The following is a 14,928-nucleotide window of genomic DNA, read 5'->3' as shown; positions in this document are numbered from 1 at the left end:
CAGTGGTGCACTATGATTCTATCTTCTTCTTTGCTTCGGATAAAAATCCTGCAGCTTTAAAAATCCATCTTTTCCTGTATAAAGAAAAGTGTGCCGCTTTTCACAAGGGCACAATACAATTCAAATAACAGGACAAGAGAGTCTGAAGTGATAAAGCCTCAGGGCTGTATATGCATAACCATGGGCGTCTCAACCACAGCAGACTTAAAAGCTTTCTAAATACAAGCTATTCACTGTAATTTCCATCTAAGCCCCAAGCCACTATGGTTATTGTGGATGGAAACAACACCCTAGCAATCTTGAAGAGCCCAAGCTGTAAGTGGTTTCAGTGACAGTAATTCTACTATGCGCCATGAAAGATCATGCGTAATTGCTACCATATTTAGTAAAATGGATGTTATTAATCTAAAGTATAATAGTGTAAACAGAGAAGTTTGCTGCATTACTGTGATTAGGGTGATGTCTCTTGCCATTTCTTCCCTCTCCCTCCTACCTGCCTTGTTTAATTCACTCCACTCTTGCTTGAATAATCTCATCAGCGCCACGTCAGTGTTTAACCCTGCTCCACTCACAGACGTAAACGCAGCTACATCACCTGTGAAAACACCGCAATTGCAGCGCAGGATTTCCCTAAAAGTCCCAAATTTCACCCTAGTGCCACTGCTACACGCAGGTTTTGGTTTTTGTGGGTATGCGAGATGGAGAAGCGACACGATGGGGGTTCAGGGGCTGCTGGCCAGCTGCACACAGCCCTGTGTGTGGCAGGACACCGGCTACCCAAATCTTACCCAGCAATTTCAGAACTGAGGAAAAAGGTTAAAACGGGGAAAACAGAAATGTTGCCAGGGTTGTGCTCCTCAACAGCAATGGCAATAAAAAGGCTGTTTTTTTCGCATTCGAAAAGCACCAATCCAGCACTTGGCAAAGCTTTGCAGGAATGCGCCCTGCGTTTGCTGGGGTGAATTCTGGATGATGACATTTCAAAATTTAAAATGTCAGCCATAAAAAAAAAAAGAAAAAGGAACACAGCCTCTAACTTTTTTTTTGTTTTTACTGTATGCACTTTTAAAATGAAATCATTATGGCACAGTTACTCTTGTTCACCGAGCAGCTACTGGAGTTTCTGATCTGCTAATGCTCAAGTGCAGGTAAGTGAACAGCCAGGAGCATTTACTCAGTTTATTAATACTTTCAGCCCCGGATGATGTCTTTTAGTGTTCTGGGTTATTTCTTCACATTGCAAATTTCAGGTAACTTTGCCCTCTACACACATTTAAAGATTTTTCACATTTCCTTTTCTCCCCATTAACAAAGTTAGAGTTTTCCTGCCACTTTACTCTCTCAAATGCAGCTTGGCGATAAACCTGTATTTTTCCTGCCCAGTTCGAAAAAGCACCATTAAAGTTAATGCATTTCAGGGCAACCGGAGAAGGGATGAATCTCTATAAGTCTTTGGTCTTTTTCCCACTCTCTTTTGCAGTGTGAAACTTAAAGCCATAACAACAAATATAAAGAAAATTGGCTTTTGTTGTAAACATGTGTATGTGAGCGTGTGTGTGTATATATATTTGTGTGTGCACACGCGCATCTTATGACAACAAAAGCTAATTTCCTTTGAGAACATCTGTATTTGCAGACTAGGTATGATGTGAGCTAACCTGAAGTCTTCACAAGTTGTACAAGAATCTCTTTAAGCTTGCAGAAATTTTTAGGGAGGGTTGTTTTTTTTTTATTTGGACATAATTTTGTGATACTGTATATTGCAGGTTTATGCCTTAAACCTTTTTGTTTGTGCATATATGTGATATTTCTGATTAAAGGAGAAAAAAAAAAAACCCTCTCAACATACAGCTGTTTAACAACACATGACTGAGAAAACCAAATATAAATCATTCTCATGCATGCTTGTTTTTAAAAAATGTATACCTAGGAGATGCCTTATACATATTTTAGTAATTACCGTCTTCCCCTTTCAATGACTTCCTTTAGCATTAACATTTCTTTGCACCTTTAAGCTACCCATTTCACTGACTACTGGGTAATATACTTCAAAAAAGTGTGAAAAAAACCCAAACCAAAAAACCCCACAAAGAAACTTGGTGAATGGAAACAGTCGTATAATCAGTATTAGGATCTCTGCTTTTGCTAATGGCAAAATCTTTTTGCTTTAGAAAAAGCATCCTAACTCACCTGTGACAGCAGAAGGGCCATACACTACGTATGGATAAGGTACTGGTGTACGGGTGAGCACTGACAGTCATCTTCCTGACTGCTTCCTAAAGTATCGCGTTTAAAGCAAATTTAACAAGGTCACGAAGCCCTAAGAAGTTAAGAGTTACAATACATAAACGCATTTATCTTTAACTGCAGTATTCATGGTTGCCTAAGGTATACAGACACGAGTATCACAGTCCCTTGATTAGCATTTCAAGGGGGTTTTTTAATGCTCACAGCTGCAATGCAGACTTGCACACAGTGATGGATCAGGGTTCGGTCCCACAGCCACCCCAAGGGCTGGCAGCATTTCCAGTGCCATCAGTGCCCTGAATTTTCACCTATCCAGCTCCTCTCCTAGCTCAGGCTGCAAAGGCATCGGCACCTCTTCCATCGAGCTCAGCAGAAACAAATTCACCACCCACCCCAGCCTTGCCTTAGTGTTGGGAGGTAAAACAAAACTCTAGTTTGAGATAAATGTCACCTCCCCAAACAGCAAATGCTCAATCGAACTGAATTGCAGGCCCGATTCATAAAGAAATACACAAACCCTTGTTCGTTTTTGGCATTTTATCGACGGCAGACGGATGAAATTCCAGACAGGGAGGCTCAGGTTTAAATGGACTGAGGGAAAACCAGCCCATACATTTCTGGGCAAGGCAGGAAAAAAAAGGACTCTCATGCATTTGCCTCATCCAACAGGTGAGTCAGTCACTCCACAACAGCCCCCAACAACAAAGTATGAGGAGGGAGATAGCTGGATGGGTTTCCATGCTGCTTTTTAAACAAAATGCCTATTTTTTTCCCCTGGGATCTCAGACACGCAGTCCTGTTTACTCTGGTTTGCCACTCACTGAACAGCAGGGCACTCATCGTGTGGCCAACACAAGTGCAGGCAGCATCATCTAAACTGCTGTCTTAAAACTCAAGTGGGGCTCAAATGATTTACGAGTCTCCATACGGGGTCAAACTCTGGCAACAATTCCTCATCTTTCAACACAGCTTATCATTTTATGCTTTTTAAGATGGAAACATGATTGTAAAATACATTGAAGCAACTAGAATTCCTGTACTTAGGCAATTAAAGTACCCTTTGCTCACCTCAGAGAAGCGTCTGCAGTGATGGCACAGATGTGTAAAGTCGTTCCCTAACAACTCCCCCACAGAAATTCATGCCAAAATAAATGTCTGAATGTCCTTAAGCAGTTTCATGGCCTCCGTGATACAAGAAGGTGACAATCCCATTCGAGAGCCCAGCTGAGAAGACCAGACACTCAAAATTAATTTGTTGGGATGGAAATCCTCAGCAGAGCAGCCAGAGGGTGCACAGGGATGAGGACTGAGCCACCAGCCTCTCGGGAGCGGAGCATCGGAATCAGGACGCAGCATCCCTGCTGCATCAGTCCCTCCGTCCAGCCCTGTCTTCCCAACCAGCATTAATATCCTCAGGGGCGGGGAGGTTACTGCAACTCGGTTTCTGTACAGGGTACTCTTTCTGCAGCACATGCCCTCACAACTGCTCGCACAGGATTTGTTTATGAATTGGGCCGTGCTTGCTATAAGGTTTGTGATCAGTATTAAATATTAACAGGGAAAAAAACTCTACAGTAAATGTAGGACTATGAATGGGACTTCAGTTGTGGTCCCAGAGGTAACGTACACAGTATTTTGCTATATTAAACATGATAAAAAAAAGTTTGTATCACTCTAGGTGCCCCTACAGTCTTAATGCATTTCATTAATATCTGTTTTAAGTTGCACAACCAGTTCCCAAGACACCCTCCTGTCCCTCCCCCCCAAATAAACCAGTTTTAATAACAAGATAAATATGATGTGCTTCTCCTTGCTGAGTGCATTGACTTAAGGCATAGGCACAATTCCCCTCTTTGAACAGAGATGGTATAGTCCTGTGTCCCAATACAATTGTTATCCGGGGTGACCCTTTGCATTCAAATATTGACTCAAGACATAATAATTACAGGAATCATTCATTAACAAATAATTTGAATTTGCTAATTAATTGGAAAACATTACTGAAATAAAAGTAGATCATCCAGTCCTCTTTCAGGAATAAATTTTATGGGAGCGTTGCTTTGTTAGGCAGCAACACATCTAATTTAAACTTCATAGAAATCTTTCCTTTGAGTCCAGCCAGTTTTAGATTAAGCTAGAATTGTTCATTTTTGAAAAAAAATCAAACCCTGGTGCTCTCCAGACCACAAGAAAATACGTAGAAATCTGTAAAAAAGAAATGGGCTAAATTATTTCTAAATATTTTTGTCAGCTACATTTTTTCTTGAAGATCACTTGAAGAATACCAGCTTTGCCCAGATATCACTAGGGATGGGCACAGATCTGTCATATTTGCACATGAGGTAATATTTTCAAAAGCATCTCAGTGGCTTAGAAACCTTGCTGTCCTTGTGAGATTTACTGCACTTGGACACTTTTGCAGTAATTAGTACCTTTGTTTTTCAAGGATTTTTACATGCACGTGGATGCAATTATGGGTCAGAATTCAATGATCTGGCCTCTTCTCATCATTTTTCAAAACTTGAACTGTGGAAGTGATGTTACCAGATCAGATTTCATATTTTACCCGTGACTCCTGGACTTAAAGAAAAATGCACCCATGAAGAGATTCAACTACAGAGTTTTTGGGGCTCAAATTCTAGAGGAACCAGCACCCATAGAACCTGCTTTCCAGTAATCTGGCTTTGTCACAATCTTTATAAATCCTTAAAAAAGGTCTGTTTCATTGTCAGCATCTCTGATATTTGCAGTCTCCACCAAATCTAAGCGACCTTGGACTGTATATCCTGAAAAGAAAGATGACAAAAATTCTGGCATAGCCTTGACAATACACATCTAATTTGTATGGATTTCTCTGTATCAGTGGGTAGAATAGGTAATTTTCTCCACTTCTATAGGTATTGATAGGTGATGTCCAAATCTTAAATCTTCACACCTTCACATGGTATCTTAAACCTTTTCGAAATTAAAGGTGCTAAATGGAGAGTGTGTAGGGTGATCCAGGACACCTATTAGCTAAGGAAGTTCAGGATTTTTCTATTTAGTCCAACTTTCACAACTTTTTTCTTTCCAAGAACTAAATGCAATGCCAGTTTTGTTAGCAAAGAGATGACTTTAGGTTAGGGTTAGAGCTGATGCATCACATCTGAATAGCACAAGGCATCCTTGGCCACGCACAGACAAGTCCCAAACCCCTTCAGAAAAATACATGATTATTCCAGTAAGATCTGGACTTTTCTACTGGCCAAGTGGAATCCATGTCTCCCAACAGGGAGCTATGCTTCAGGTGAAAATTAGAGAGTGTAATTTAACCTCAGGTAACTTGGATCATTCTAGGTGATCAGTACAGCATATCTGGCTATTTTGTTGATTTTTTTTTTTCCCCCATGCCACTGATTTAATGGTGCAAAAATAATCAGAGATGCTTCTCTTCCCTTTGTATGTTGGTGGGTCTACATCGGTTCCAGGGTCTTGCCCAACCAGCAATCCCATTGCTCTGAGAACATGATCAAAAACGAGGGGTGATCATTAGACTATATTAATAGGGAAGGGTCCAGGGGAGCATCAAGTCCAATTCAGCAGATTGTACCAGTAAGTTTTGGTGTGGGAAAGAGAAATGCTACACAAATGTAACAGGGTCACCCTGGGATTCCTTGTACTGAAACATCATTTTACACAGAGGATATATATATATTTTATATATATATTTTTATATATATATTCACACACACGCGCGCGCACACACAAAAAAAGTCTTTGATAGGCTTTCTGTGTTCTAGTAAAAATAGTTGGCAGCTGCAATCTGTGAGACCAGAACTGGCTTTTGTGCTGCCTGTGATGCCCCACTGCAAATTGTCTCTCAAAGGCAGACGCTTGTATTTATCTGGCAGGTCGAGCTAGTGCCTGCCTGAGACAGAAACAACCTCCCATTGGGACACACACAGAGCTCGTAGATTTTTTGCCTGGACCCTGCAGATGAGGAAGATCCTTGAGGCAAGTTAGGTAGTTTGATTTTTGCAGAATTCAACGTTATCTGAAGTCGGAGGCGGGCGGGGGGGGAGAGAGAGAGAGAAAGAGAGAAAATTAGTGGAGAGATGTTATTTTTGATCCTGTGTTTAAAGCTTCCTTCGGACAACTTGGCTGGTACAAAAACTGGATAGGCAAGTGTATTATGATAGGAAAGTCTGATACAAATCTGGGTGAGCATACGATCTGCCTTTACCATGAGCCTCCTAAGACCTCCAGTTTGTTTCTGCTAATCTACCCACTGTGTTTTCTTGTCTTGTAGCTTGCTGGGGCACCTCCGTGTTTGGGTTAACCCAACCAGAGGCACCCCACTGCTAGGTGGGGAGCATGTACGGTTCACGTCTACACGACGACTCTGCTCCTCCACTGGGACTTCTGCCACTGTGGTCCCATCACCAGTTACGCTTACAGGCTCACAGTACTGACATTTATGTATATTTTATGTGTATTTTATGTATATGTGTAACACTTTTATGTATATTAAAAATAACTTAAATGCTGCAACAGACCTGAATTTCTCCTTATAAAACAGAACATAAAAGCGAACACGTGGCAGCTCTTAGACATGTGCCAGCTACAGGGGAGTACTCGAACATTACCAGGAAGAGCACAGTAAGATAACCTGCAAACCAGAATATTACAGGGTGACTGACAGTATTTGCTCTTATCTTGCAATTACAGTAAGAGTCTCCACTTCAGTTTTAGTATCCAACCATCTAATCTCCTGAGACAGGTCAATATATGCATTTTGAAAGCAAATTAGTGTTTAAAACATTAAGACAACAGCTTGCAGTAGTGAAATGCCTTGGATTTCAATTGTAGTATATTAGGTAGGGCTTTTTTTTTATATTTTTTGGGTGGGTTTTTTTTGTTGACACCCCTGATCTGGGTTTGGAACGTCTTAAAATGCAAATGTTTAGAAATAACAGGAATTGCAATAAAAATCCCATTCTGTTTATTACACCTAACACTAAGATAGGAAAATGTTCGCTTATGCTGGAGCCTTGTTGCTGGGAGGGTTGCGTTCAATGGGGCACTCCTGCCTAGGCTCTCAGCGGGTTCCCCAGTGGGAGCTCCTCAGCCACATCCTTCAGTGTCTTCCATCATTGTGGCAGAAGGAGGGGATGAGAACCATGTGCTCGTGTATTTTTGAGATGCCAGCAGACGCTTAACTCAACACCTATTTTACTTTCATTCTTTGTTATCCGTTTTAGTTATTCTCTCTTCCTCTTTGGAAGTTTCCCCAGTGCAACAACCTGTGTCTCCTAATGTTCCCTTTCTTTCCAAAATGAAAACATCAGCTACAAAAGCTTTTCAGATCAATAATAGTGAATTAAGCTCTTATAGAAAAATGTATGATAAAAGACTTAATTACGTTGGCCAAGTAAATCTTGTTTTAAAGTGACAAGGAAACAAAGAATTTAGGAGTACTGTGTATTTTACAGCCGCATAAATCTGCTTGAACAACAGATGCTATTATCCAAGCACTTTAAAAATAATGAATCAGCCTTTGCCACAGAGTGAGGCTCGTTTGCATATGATATGTTCAATCACTGCTAGCAGAAACTAAGCTAGGAAGGCTTGCTTCACTGGTGCCTTCACACACCAGTGTTTCACATGGAGCAGCTCAGTGACTCAGAAGGCTACAAATCTGCAGATCTGTGGCTTGGTTTGTTTTTGCTGCAGGGCTTGACGTCCTTTGCTTACCTCTCCATCTTTGGATTCCAGCCTGAGCTCTGTCCTGCATGTGGCTTTCAAGCTGCCAGCCTCGGCGTTGATCTCGATGCCTTTTGGAGCCTCCATCACCAGCGCGCGCGTAGGTGACTCCAGTCTGTAACAGAAAGGGGAGTTACAGAGCTTGGTGGGTTGAATATTCATGCTTAATCTCAGGCTGTCATCTTGCACAGCCTGAATGCCCATTGCACGGCACCTTAGGACCTGCTGAGGTTCAGATCCACGCCTGGTTTAGTCAGTAGAAAGAATTCATGCAGGGTGGTAAAACACATCACAAATCCAATCTGCTAACATTTCACATGAACTTTGCTATGCTGTAAATGCTGGGACGAGAGGCAAGGTGCAAGAGCTTTCCCCATGATCAGCTTGCTCATATGCAAGATGCGAGGTTTGGAAGGGTTTAAGGGCATAAGGAAATCAATGAGAAAAAAAAAGGCTGAAGGCCCCAAAATTCCTGGTCTCCACTACTATGCTCACATCCCACTGCTCACAGCCAGGCTCCCCTGTGCTTCAGCCCCTCCTAACCATGGATACACCACAGAAGGATCTGACAGCCCTGTTATAGCATGGGCTAACACAACCAAACCTTTTAGTTCAGGCAGTTGGGGTTAATGCTGTAAGATAGAATCATAGAATCGTTTAGGTTGGAAAAGACCTTTAAGATCATCCAGTCCAACCATTAACCTACACTACCAAGTCTACTCTAAACCAATCAAGGGTAGACTAGACTAAAAATGGAAGAGCGCAAGGTTCAGTCTTCCTTGCTGATTATCCAGTCATAGGTCTTGTATTAAACTTGCCTCGTCTTTATAATACAGTGTCTCACTCAGTGTATGGAAAATGATAGCAAAACCCAATTCTCCCTCTTTGGGAATATTCTCGTAGTTGATTTTATCACCATTTATCTACTGTACCATCACAAAATCTAGACTATGATCTGCCCAGGTGAAGCAGGCAGGCAGACTGGAACAGAAACTCCTCTGCTTCAACTGCTTTGGGCAGGCAGCACTGACAAAACCTAAGCACAAGGGCAGCACACAACCACCGAGCTTACTCGGGCAGCTTTTAGGATTTGCTTGCATTACTGCAGTGGCACTTCAGCTCTTTCTCTACTCTTCATATATAATAATTTGTACAAGTAAGTGTATTCTTAAATGGACTCCTGCTAGTACTGAGACAACATTATGGGAGACTGAGGGAATTCGGCTGGATTTATTGGAGCCAACAGTTCAATAAAGCAAAGACACAGTTCCCTCTGTGTGGCACTTTTCAAGTTATGATTTTCCCTCTTGTTGGTATCTTCATATTGCTGCTTTTCAAACATCTTTCCCTCAAGACCCCAAACTCATCCGTAATTTCCTGGCTGACTCAACTAAATCTAAATTCCAGGGAAGAACTGAGGCATATGCAGCCCAAAGAATGAGCATGGTCTCATGGTTAGCAGCCTCTGCCCAACCTTTCTGAGCTGCTTTTTGTTTGCTCTCTGCAGGGAAGCTACAGCTTACACAAACCTTCTGATCCCTCCACTGGTATCACCCCTTGGCTGGTTCCTGTACGAGGAACCTAAGGTTAAGACTGCTGCTACTCACTTTTTTTTTTTTTCCTGATTGAATTGCAGATTGCATGGAGGAGAAAAATCTTGCAAAGAATGATTGACATTAAATAGTGCTACCTGGGATATGATTCCCTCTGACCTTCCAATTGCAACAAATGCCTTTCCAATATCTGTTAGAATTTCATTATGGTAAAAATAGCCACAGCACACAGCCGTAGGCCTCTGGCACATGCACTCTGATGGCTTTCATTACGGTGGCTTAACACGCTGTCTGCCCCACATTTTCCCTGGAGATTTCTGCGCAGGGATACAGTACGCTCTCATCCTTGGTGGTGCAGCTCACAAGCTGGTATCTACCCCAAAAATTGAAGGAAACTCTGCTTGCACTAAGCCCCCAGGATCTGAGCTGCAGTGGCTGGGATGCAGGCACATATTTTCTCCTGCCGCCTCTGCTCCAGAGGCAGGATCCTCTGGAGGAGAAGAAGAGAGCTGAGGCCATAATGTCTTAAGTCACTGTAGCTAAAGTCACCAGAGGATGTGTCCAAACCCCAAGACAGCTGAGCTAATCTGAGGATAAAATAATTCCTAAGAACCATGGCCAGGTGACTCTTCATCTCTCCAACATCTTAGTGACTCTTCAATTTCTTCGATGTCTTGGCTGTCTCAATATATTTGTTCATCTGTTAATCTTGTAGCTTTTCTGCCCACTGAGAAATAAATCTTGTAAGTGCAAAACAGTGTTCAGACACCGCAGTGCAAATGCACTCATTTGCAGCAGCAGCTCTCAATTCCTGCCCTGTACTGGAGCAGCCTCCCAGTCCTTTACTCCAGTGCTTTACTGGAGAGTGCGGAGAGCTGGGAAATCGGTGAATGTCTTCCCATGGTGGGGGCATCAAGAGGGACGTTCTCCTTGTGTATCTTCCCCTGTGCACACAGGTCCCCATAACATCAAGTTGAGTTAAATTCATGCTTTGAACAAGCTACTAAGTACCTAGGAGTCTATTAGAGAACATTGTCCCAAAGTTTTATTCTCTTTTCATATCTAACAGAGTGACTGAGTTGTTCTCCCTCCTCCACCCAATGAAAACGTAGAGGCAGGACAACAGCATCTTACAAACACTGATGAAAACCCATGCAATTGGACACATCCTAATCTCTACAGAGCTTCTTGCCTCATGGAGGTGCAAATGACCCTCTCGAGCATCTCCCAATAGTCCATGGCGTAACATGGGACAAGCACACAACACTGGGGCTTTGCTGCTGCTCTGTAACCCACCCTGCTCCCTGCATCAGTACCACGTGTGTTTCCTAAAGTTAGCTGAGCTGACGCCCACTCTGTCAGCCTAAATCACTAGTTCAGACAGCTGCAATGTTGCTGACATGCTGAATTAACAAAAAACCCAACCCTTTAATGTTAAAAATACAATTTTGAAGCCCAGGGCTTTTTTTTTTTAGAACCTTAAAACTATGGAAATGAGTGTAAGTACTATAACAGCAAAGCGTAGTTCTTCCAACGATGAGGAACTTGGGCTTGCAGCCCACATGGTTTTGTACTTGTGCCGTGGGTTTGGAGTCTGACTCTTCTCTCTCTTACACGTTTGATATTGGTGTAACTCCACCTGTTTGCATGGGACTTTTGTCCCAATTTATGCTACTGTAAACGAGGACAGAAAGGTCTTAATAAAATTTTCCTTGGCATTTGAGGGGTATATGATTGTAAGGGATTTAATTTGATTATTTTCCAATATCCTGAATGAATCCCTGAGACACCTGTCTTTAAACCAGGAGCTGAAAAATCTATGCAAAGCCAGAGAAAGCAGTTGAGTTTATGCTCTAGGGGGGTTGAGTAATGTTTACCGAATACGTTCATTTGAAGCAAGTGTTTAAGAGACACTCTGCTTTTAAACCTAATTCTGTCTTCCAGAGAAGAACCAATTTGGAGACTAATAATGAAAGAAAATGATTTAGCGATGAACAGATAATTTGTTCAAAATCAACATTTGTTTTCCAGTGTGATACTCTGGAGCTTTCAGTAGGATTCACATCTCCCAGTTAGGTGTAAGCCCATACTTACAGCAGTAGGCTGGAAAGGCGGCTGCATGAATATAGATTGTCTCATTATTTGCTCCTGCTCTTGAATTTTCCATCCCAGCAATTGGCACATAAGCCCTTTTTATTGACCATGGGTGCTGCTTATTTTGGTCCAGTATTTCCAGGACTGGATTCTGACCTCTCTCACAGAGCTGTGCAAGGCGGGTAAATTCACAGCTATCCACAGAGTTACAGCCTGCTGAATTCAGGACCGAGATAAGCTACTTCCTCCCACTGCCATAAAATTGCTCCTGTCCCACCTACAGTCTCCTAGTAGGTGGATGAAGAGACAGTCTCCTGTCTGGGTGACTCCCCACAACATGGGAACCTCTCCTACGGATCCCAGGGTGTCATGTAAGCCCAAAATTTTAAAAGAAAAGACACAAATAACAGGATTTTCAGAACTATCAAAGTAGCCAGGTTCCACTTATTAAAATGGGTGTTGGGTACTTTTGAAAATCCCATTGAGCACCTAAATGCCATAACAAATCTGACCCTTAATCTCAGTTCTTAGTTCTGCAAGAGAGGTAATAACACTTCCCAACTCCACAGGGAGGATGAAAAGATAAATATGTTAGTGGTTGTGAAGCGGTTACATACTGTAATAACTGAGGCCAGGTAAGTACCATAGCCAAAGATAGATGGCTGGCAGATGGATAACTGATCTTTCCAAAGCTGCAATATTGGGCTCTTACCTTCATCAAAAATCCTGTTAGTCTTGTTCCTCCCTCTGAGCACACTCAGCCTGCATATCAATATGCAAGATGATGTATGCAGGGGAAGCCCTTCTCCAGCTCACCATGCTTAAAGGACAGTGTTACATGTGCCTCTTAAGCTCTTTTACTCAAACCTATCACTGAAGCATCTCACATTTTAAAGAGAGGTGATGGCATGCGTGCATCTCGCAGTGAACCCCTTTCCTGCTGTCGCTGGAAATTCTGTGCTCCTGGGAATCAACAAGAGAGCAAAATTTTCAGTGCCATCCCTGCTTTGCTTTGAAAACTTCAGCAATAATTTAAAGGAGGTCAGCACATGAGTTTGTATTGTGGTTCCTGTGAAAGTCATTCTCTTGGAAAGATCAGTACTTACCCAGATTTCTAGTTTCATTTCCTTCGTCATGAACAGTCAGATTAATCACTCCAGCAGCATGGATTATATTTCCTTCTTGTCCCTCTCCTCTCCTCATCACCTCCAGGATAATGCATCATTTTCCTTACTACTATGAACAGCCTTTTGAATTTGGGGAGAAGAGAGGATATTACAGATGTGAAGGCAGTACCACCAGCAGCTAGGGGCTGCTGACGTGCTTCCAGTGAAGTGGACATAATTTCCTTAAAAAAATAAAGTTTAATGCGAATAGTTCAGGGGGAAAAATACTCGCCCGGGTCCAGCATTGATACAAACTGGACTGGGCAAATACAGGCTGATTCCTTGGAGCCCATCAGCCTGTGGAGAAGGACCAGGAGGGAAGTGATGTTATCTCCACCTCCACGGGGAAGGACTGGTACCAAAGGCTGCAGCACAGGAGAGGGATGATTCTCAACATGTGAAAGGAGTTAATGTGAGCTGGAGACCTATTGCTGCCACTTTTTCTTTTTCCTTTTTTTTTTTTTTTTTTTTTACAAGGAATGGCCCCAAGCTTCAGAAATTCTTGTCCCCAACAGGGGATTTTTCTGTGTGGGGCACAAACTTCGCTTGCAGTATGGAAATGGAAAGAGAAGTTTACTGTCAGGAGGTGAAGAGCATATGATGCAGCAGTGTGGTAATATGAGCTAATTTAATTTTTCTTAGAAACCTCTGGACTGAGAATAGGGCATGTATTACTGCAGCTGTAGCCCATTATTTCTAATGACTCTAATTATTTCTTATGGTATCTATCTGACCAGCTATAAGATTTCACATTGAGCATAAAATTAGCCAATGTTACCACTGTGCCCGCTTACATCTCATACAATTGGTAAATTATGCTAGCAAGTAAACGTAGAGCTCCATCAATTTGCCGGTAATGAACCAGTATCTCAGGTTGAAATTTGTTTTCAGTTTTAATTCCCTTGTTTCAATGAAATCAATGGCATCACCCATTCACAGTGACTTATACTTCTGACTCCATTATTTGTGTGTTATCTTATATATATCTGTTCATAGAAGAAAACACAATCCTTTTCTCCCTATTAACTGAAAGTTAATTAGCTTTTACTGACTGCAAAGAAACCATGCTTAGTTTCTATTTCTAGAATACTTTTAAACTTTGTTTTTTCATTTGTCTTACCTTTCCTTGTATTGGAACAGAAAAAGTTTGGCAGGAGGTGCAGTGGGTTGGGTCTGGGCTTACCTGGTGAAAAACCTCAACTGATCGTAAGTTCAAGCAAAGTCTTGTCATCTCCCAAAGAGCAAAAGGCTGTGCCCTTCATTACTAGATTTCCTTCCTACTGGAAGGTACTGCCATTTCATGAGAACAAAATAAGCTAAAATGTGGCAACAACAGCGAGCCTAATATAAAACAGGAAAGAGCAATAAAGGGAACTGGCCTTGATACATCAGAGTGAGAGGTTAAAATCAAAAGGGGAAAACGACAATGTCTTTTTCCAAGATACCACGATTTTGACAAAATATGACGTACATGGCACAGTACAAAAGCAGCAAGTACCCTGAGACCCTATAGAAGAGATCATCACTAATAAGAAAATATGTATCCCTGTAATTTATTGCCTAGCTTTGACATAAATCTTGCTTTCAATTACATTTTAATGAAGCACACCAATTACTGTTTGAATGGGGACTTCTGATTACAGTCTCAATCAACAGAAATAAATCTTGCTTATGGAAGGTTTCCAGGGTATTTTCTTTAGGAATATTAATTACAGAAGTAAACAAGGATATATTATTATCATGTCATCCAATTGTAAATCCTGCCTATCGTTGTAAATACTGTTTAGTTTGAGAGCATGTATCACCGTACAGTTTCCAGTGTTTATGCTGCAAATCTAATAAGTGACAATTCCAGTGCAGCCATACTCTGAAGCAGATTTTTATGGCTGGTGGTCCAAAGCCTCATGTAATTCCTAATATGATCTAGCAGACAATGAATGAAAATTCTTTCAGCTATCATCCACAAACCATGGTTAATTCCTAAGGAAAATCCAGTTAAATCTGTCAGAGACCCGACAGGAGCAGAGGTCTAATGATGCTTTATTGGAAATTACAGTTTTCTAATTGAACCAGATATAAGTCTGGTTCAAATGGCAAGGGGTGCAACAACTTTGCTTCTCTGTATT

The 14,928-nt window shown here is 41.7% G+C and overlaps 1 protein-coding gene across 1 annotated transcript in view; it reads right to left on the bottom strand.

Moving 5' to 3' along the window:
- Positions 1-6,106: 6,106 nt before the first annotated feature.
- Positions 6,107-14,928, bottom strand: part of SGCD (sarcoglycan delta) — a 131,768-nt gene continuing 122,946 nt past the window's right edge. Inside the window, exons 6-7 of the mRNA XM_009493647.2 lie at positions 7,981-8,104; positions 6,107-6,280 (exon numbers count right to left, since the gene is read on the bottom strand). Coding sequence (XP_009491922.1) covers positions 6,107-6,280; positions 7,981-8,104 — 298 coding nt within the window. The remainder of the gene's footprint in view (positions 6,281-7,980; positions 8,105-14,928) is intronic.

The sequence above is a fragment of the Pelecanus crispus genome, chromosome 8, assembly GCF_030463565.1.
Source record: "Pelecanus crispus isolate bPelCri1 chromosome 8, bPelCri1.pri, whole genome shotgun sequence".
In the NCBI taxonomy this organism is placed as follows: domain Eukaryota; kingdom Metazoa; phylum Chordata; class Aves; order Pelecaniformes; family Pelecanidae; genus Pelecanus; species Pelecanus crispus.
Note: the sequence above shows the minus strand (reverse complement) of the source record. Positions and strands in the feature narration are given on the sequence as shown.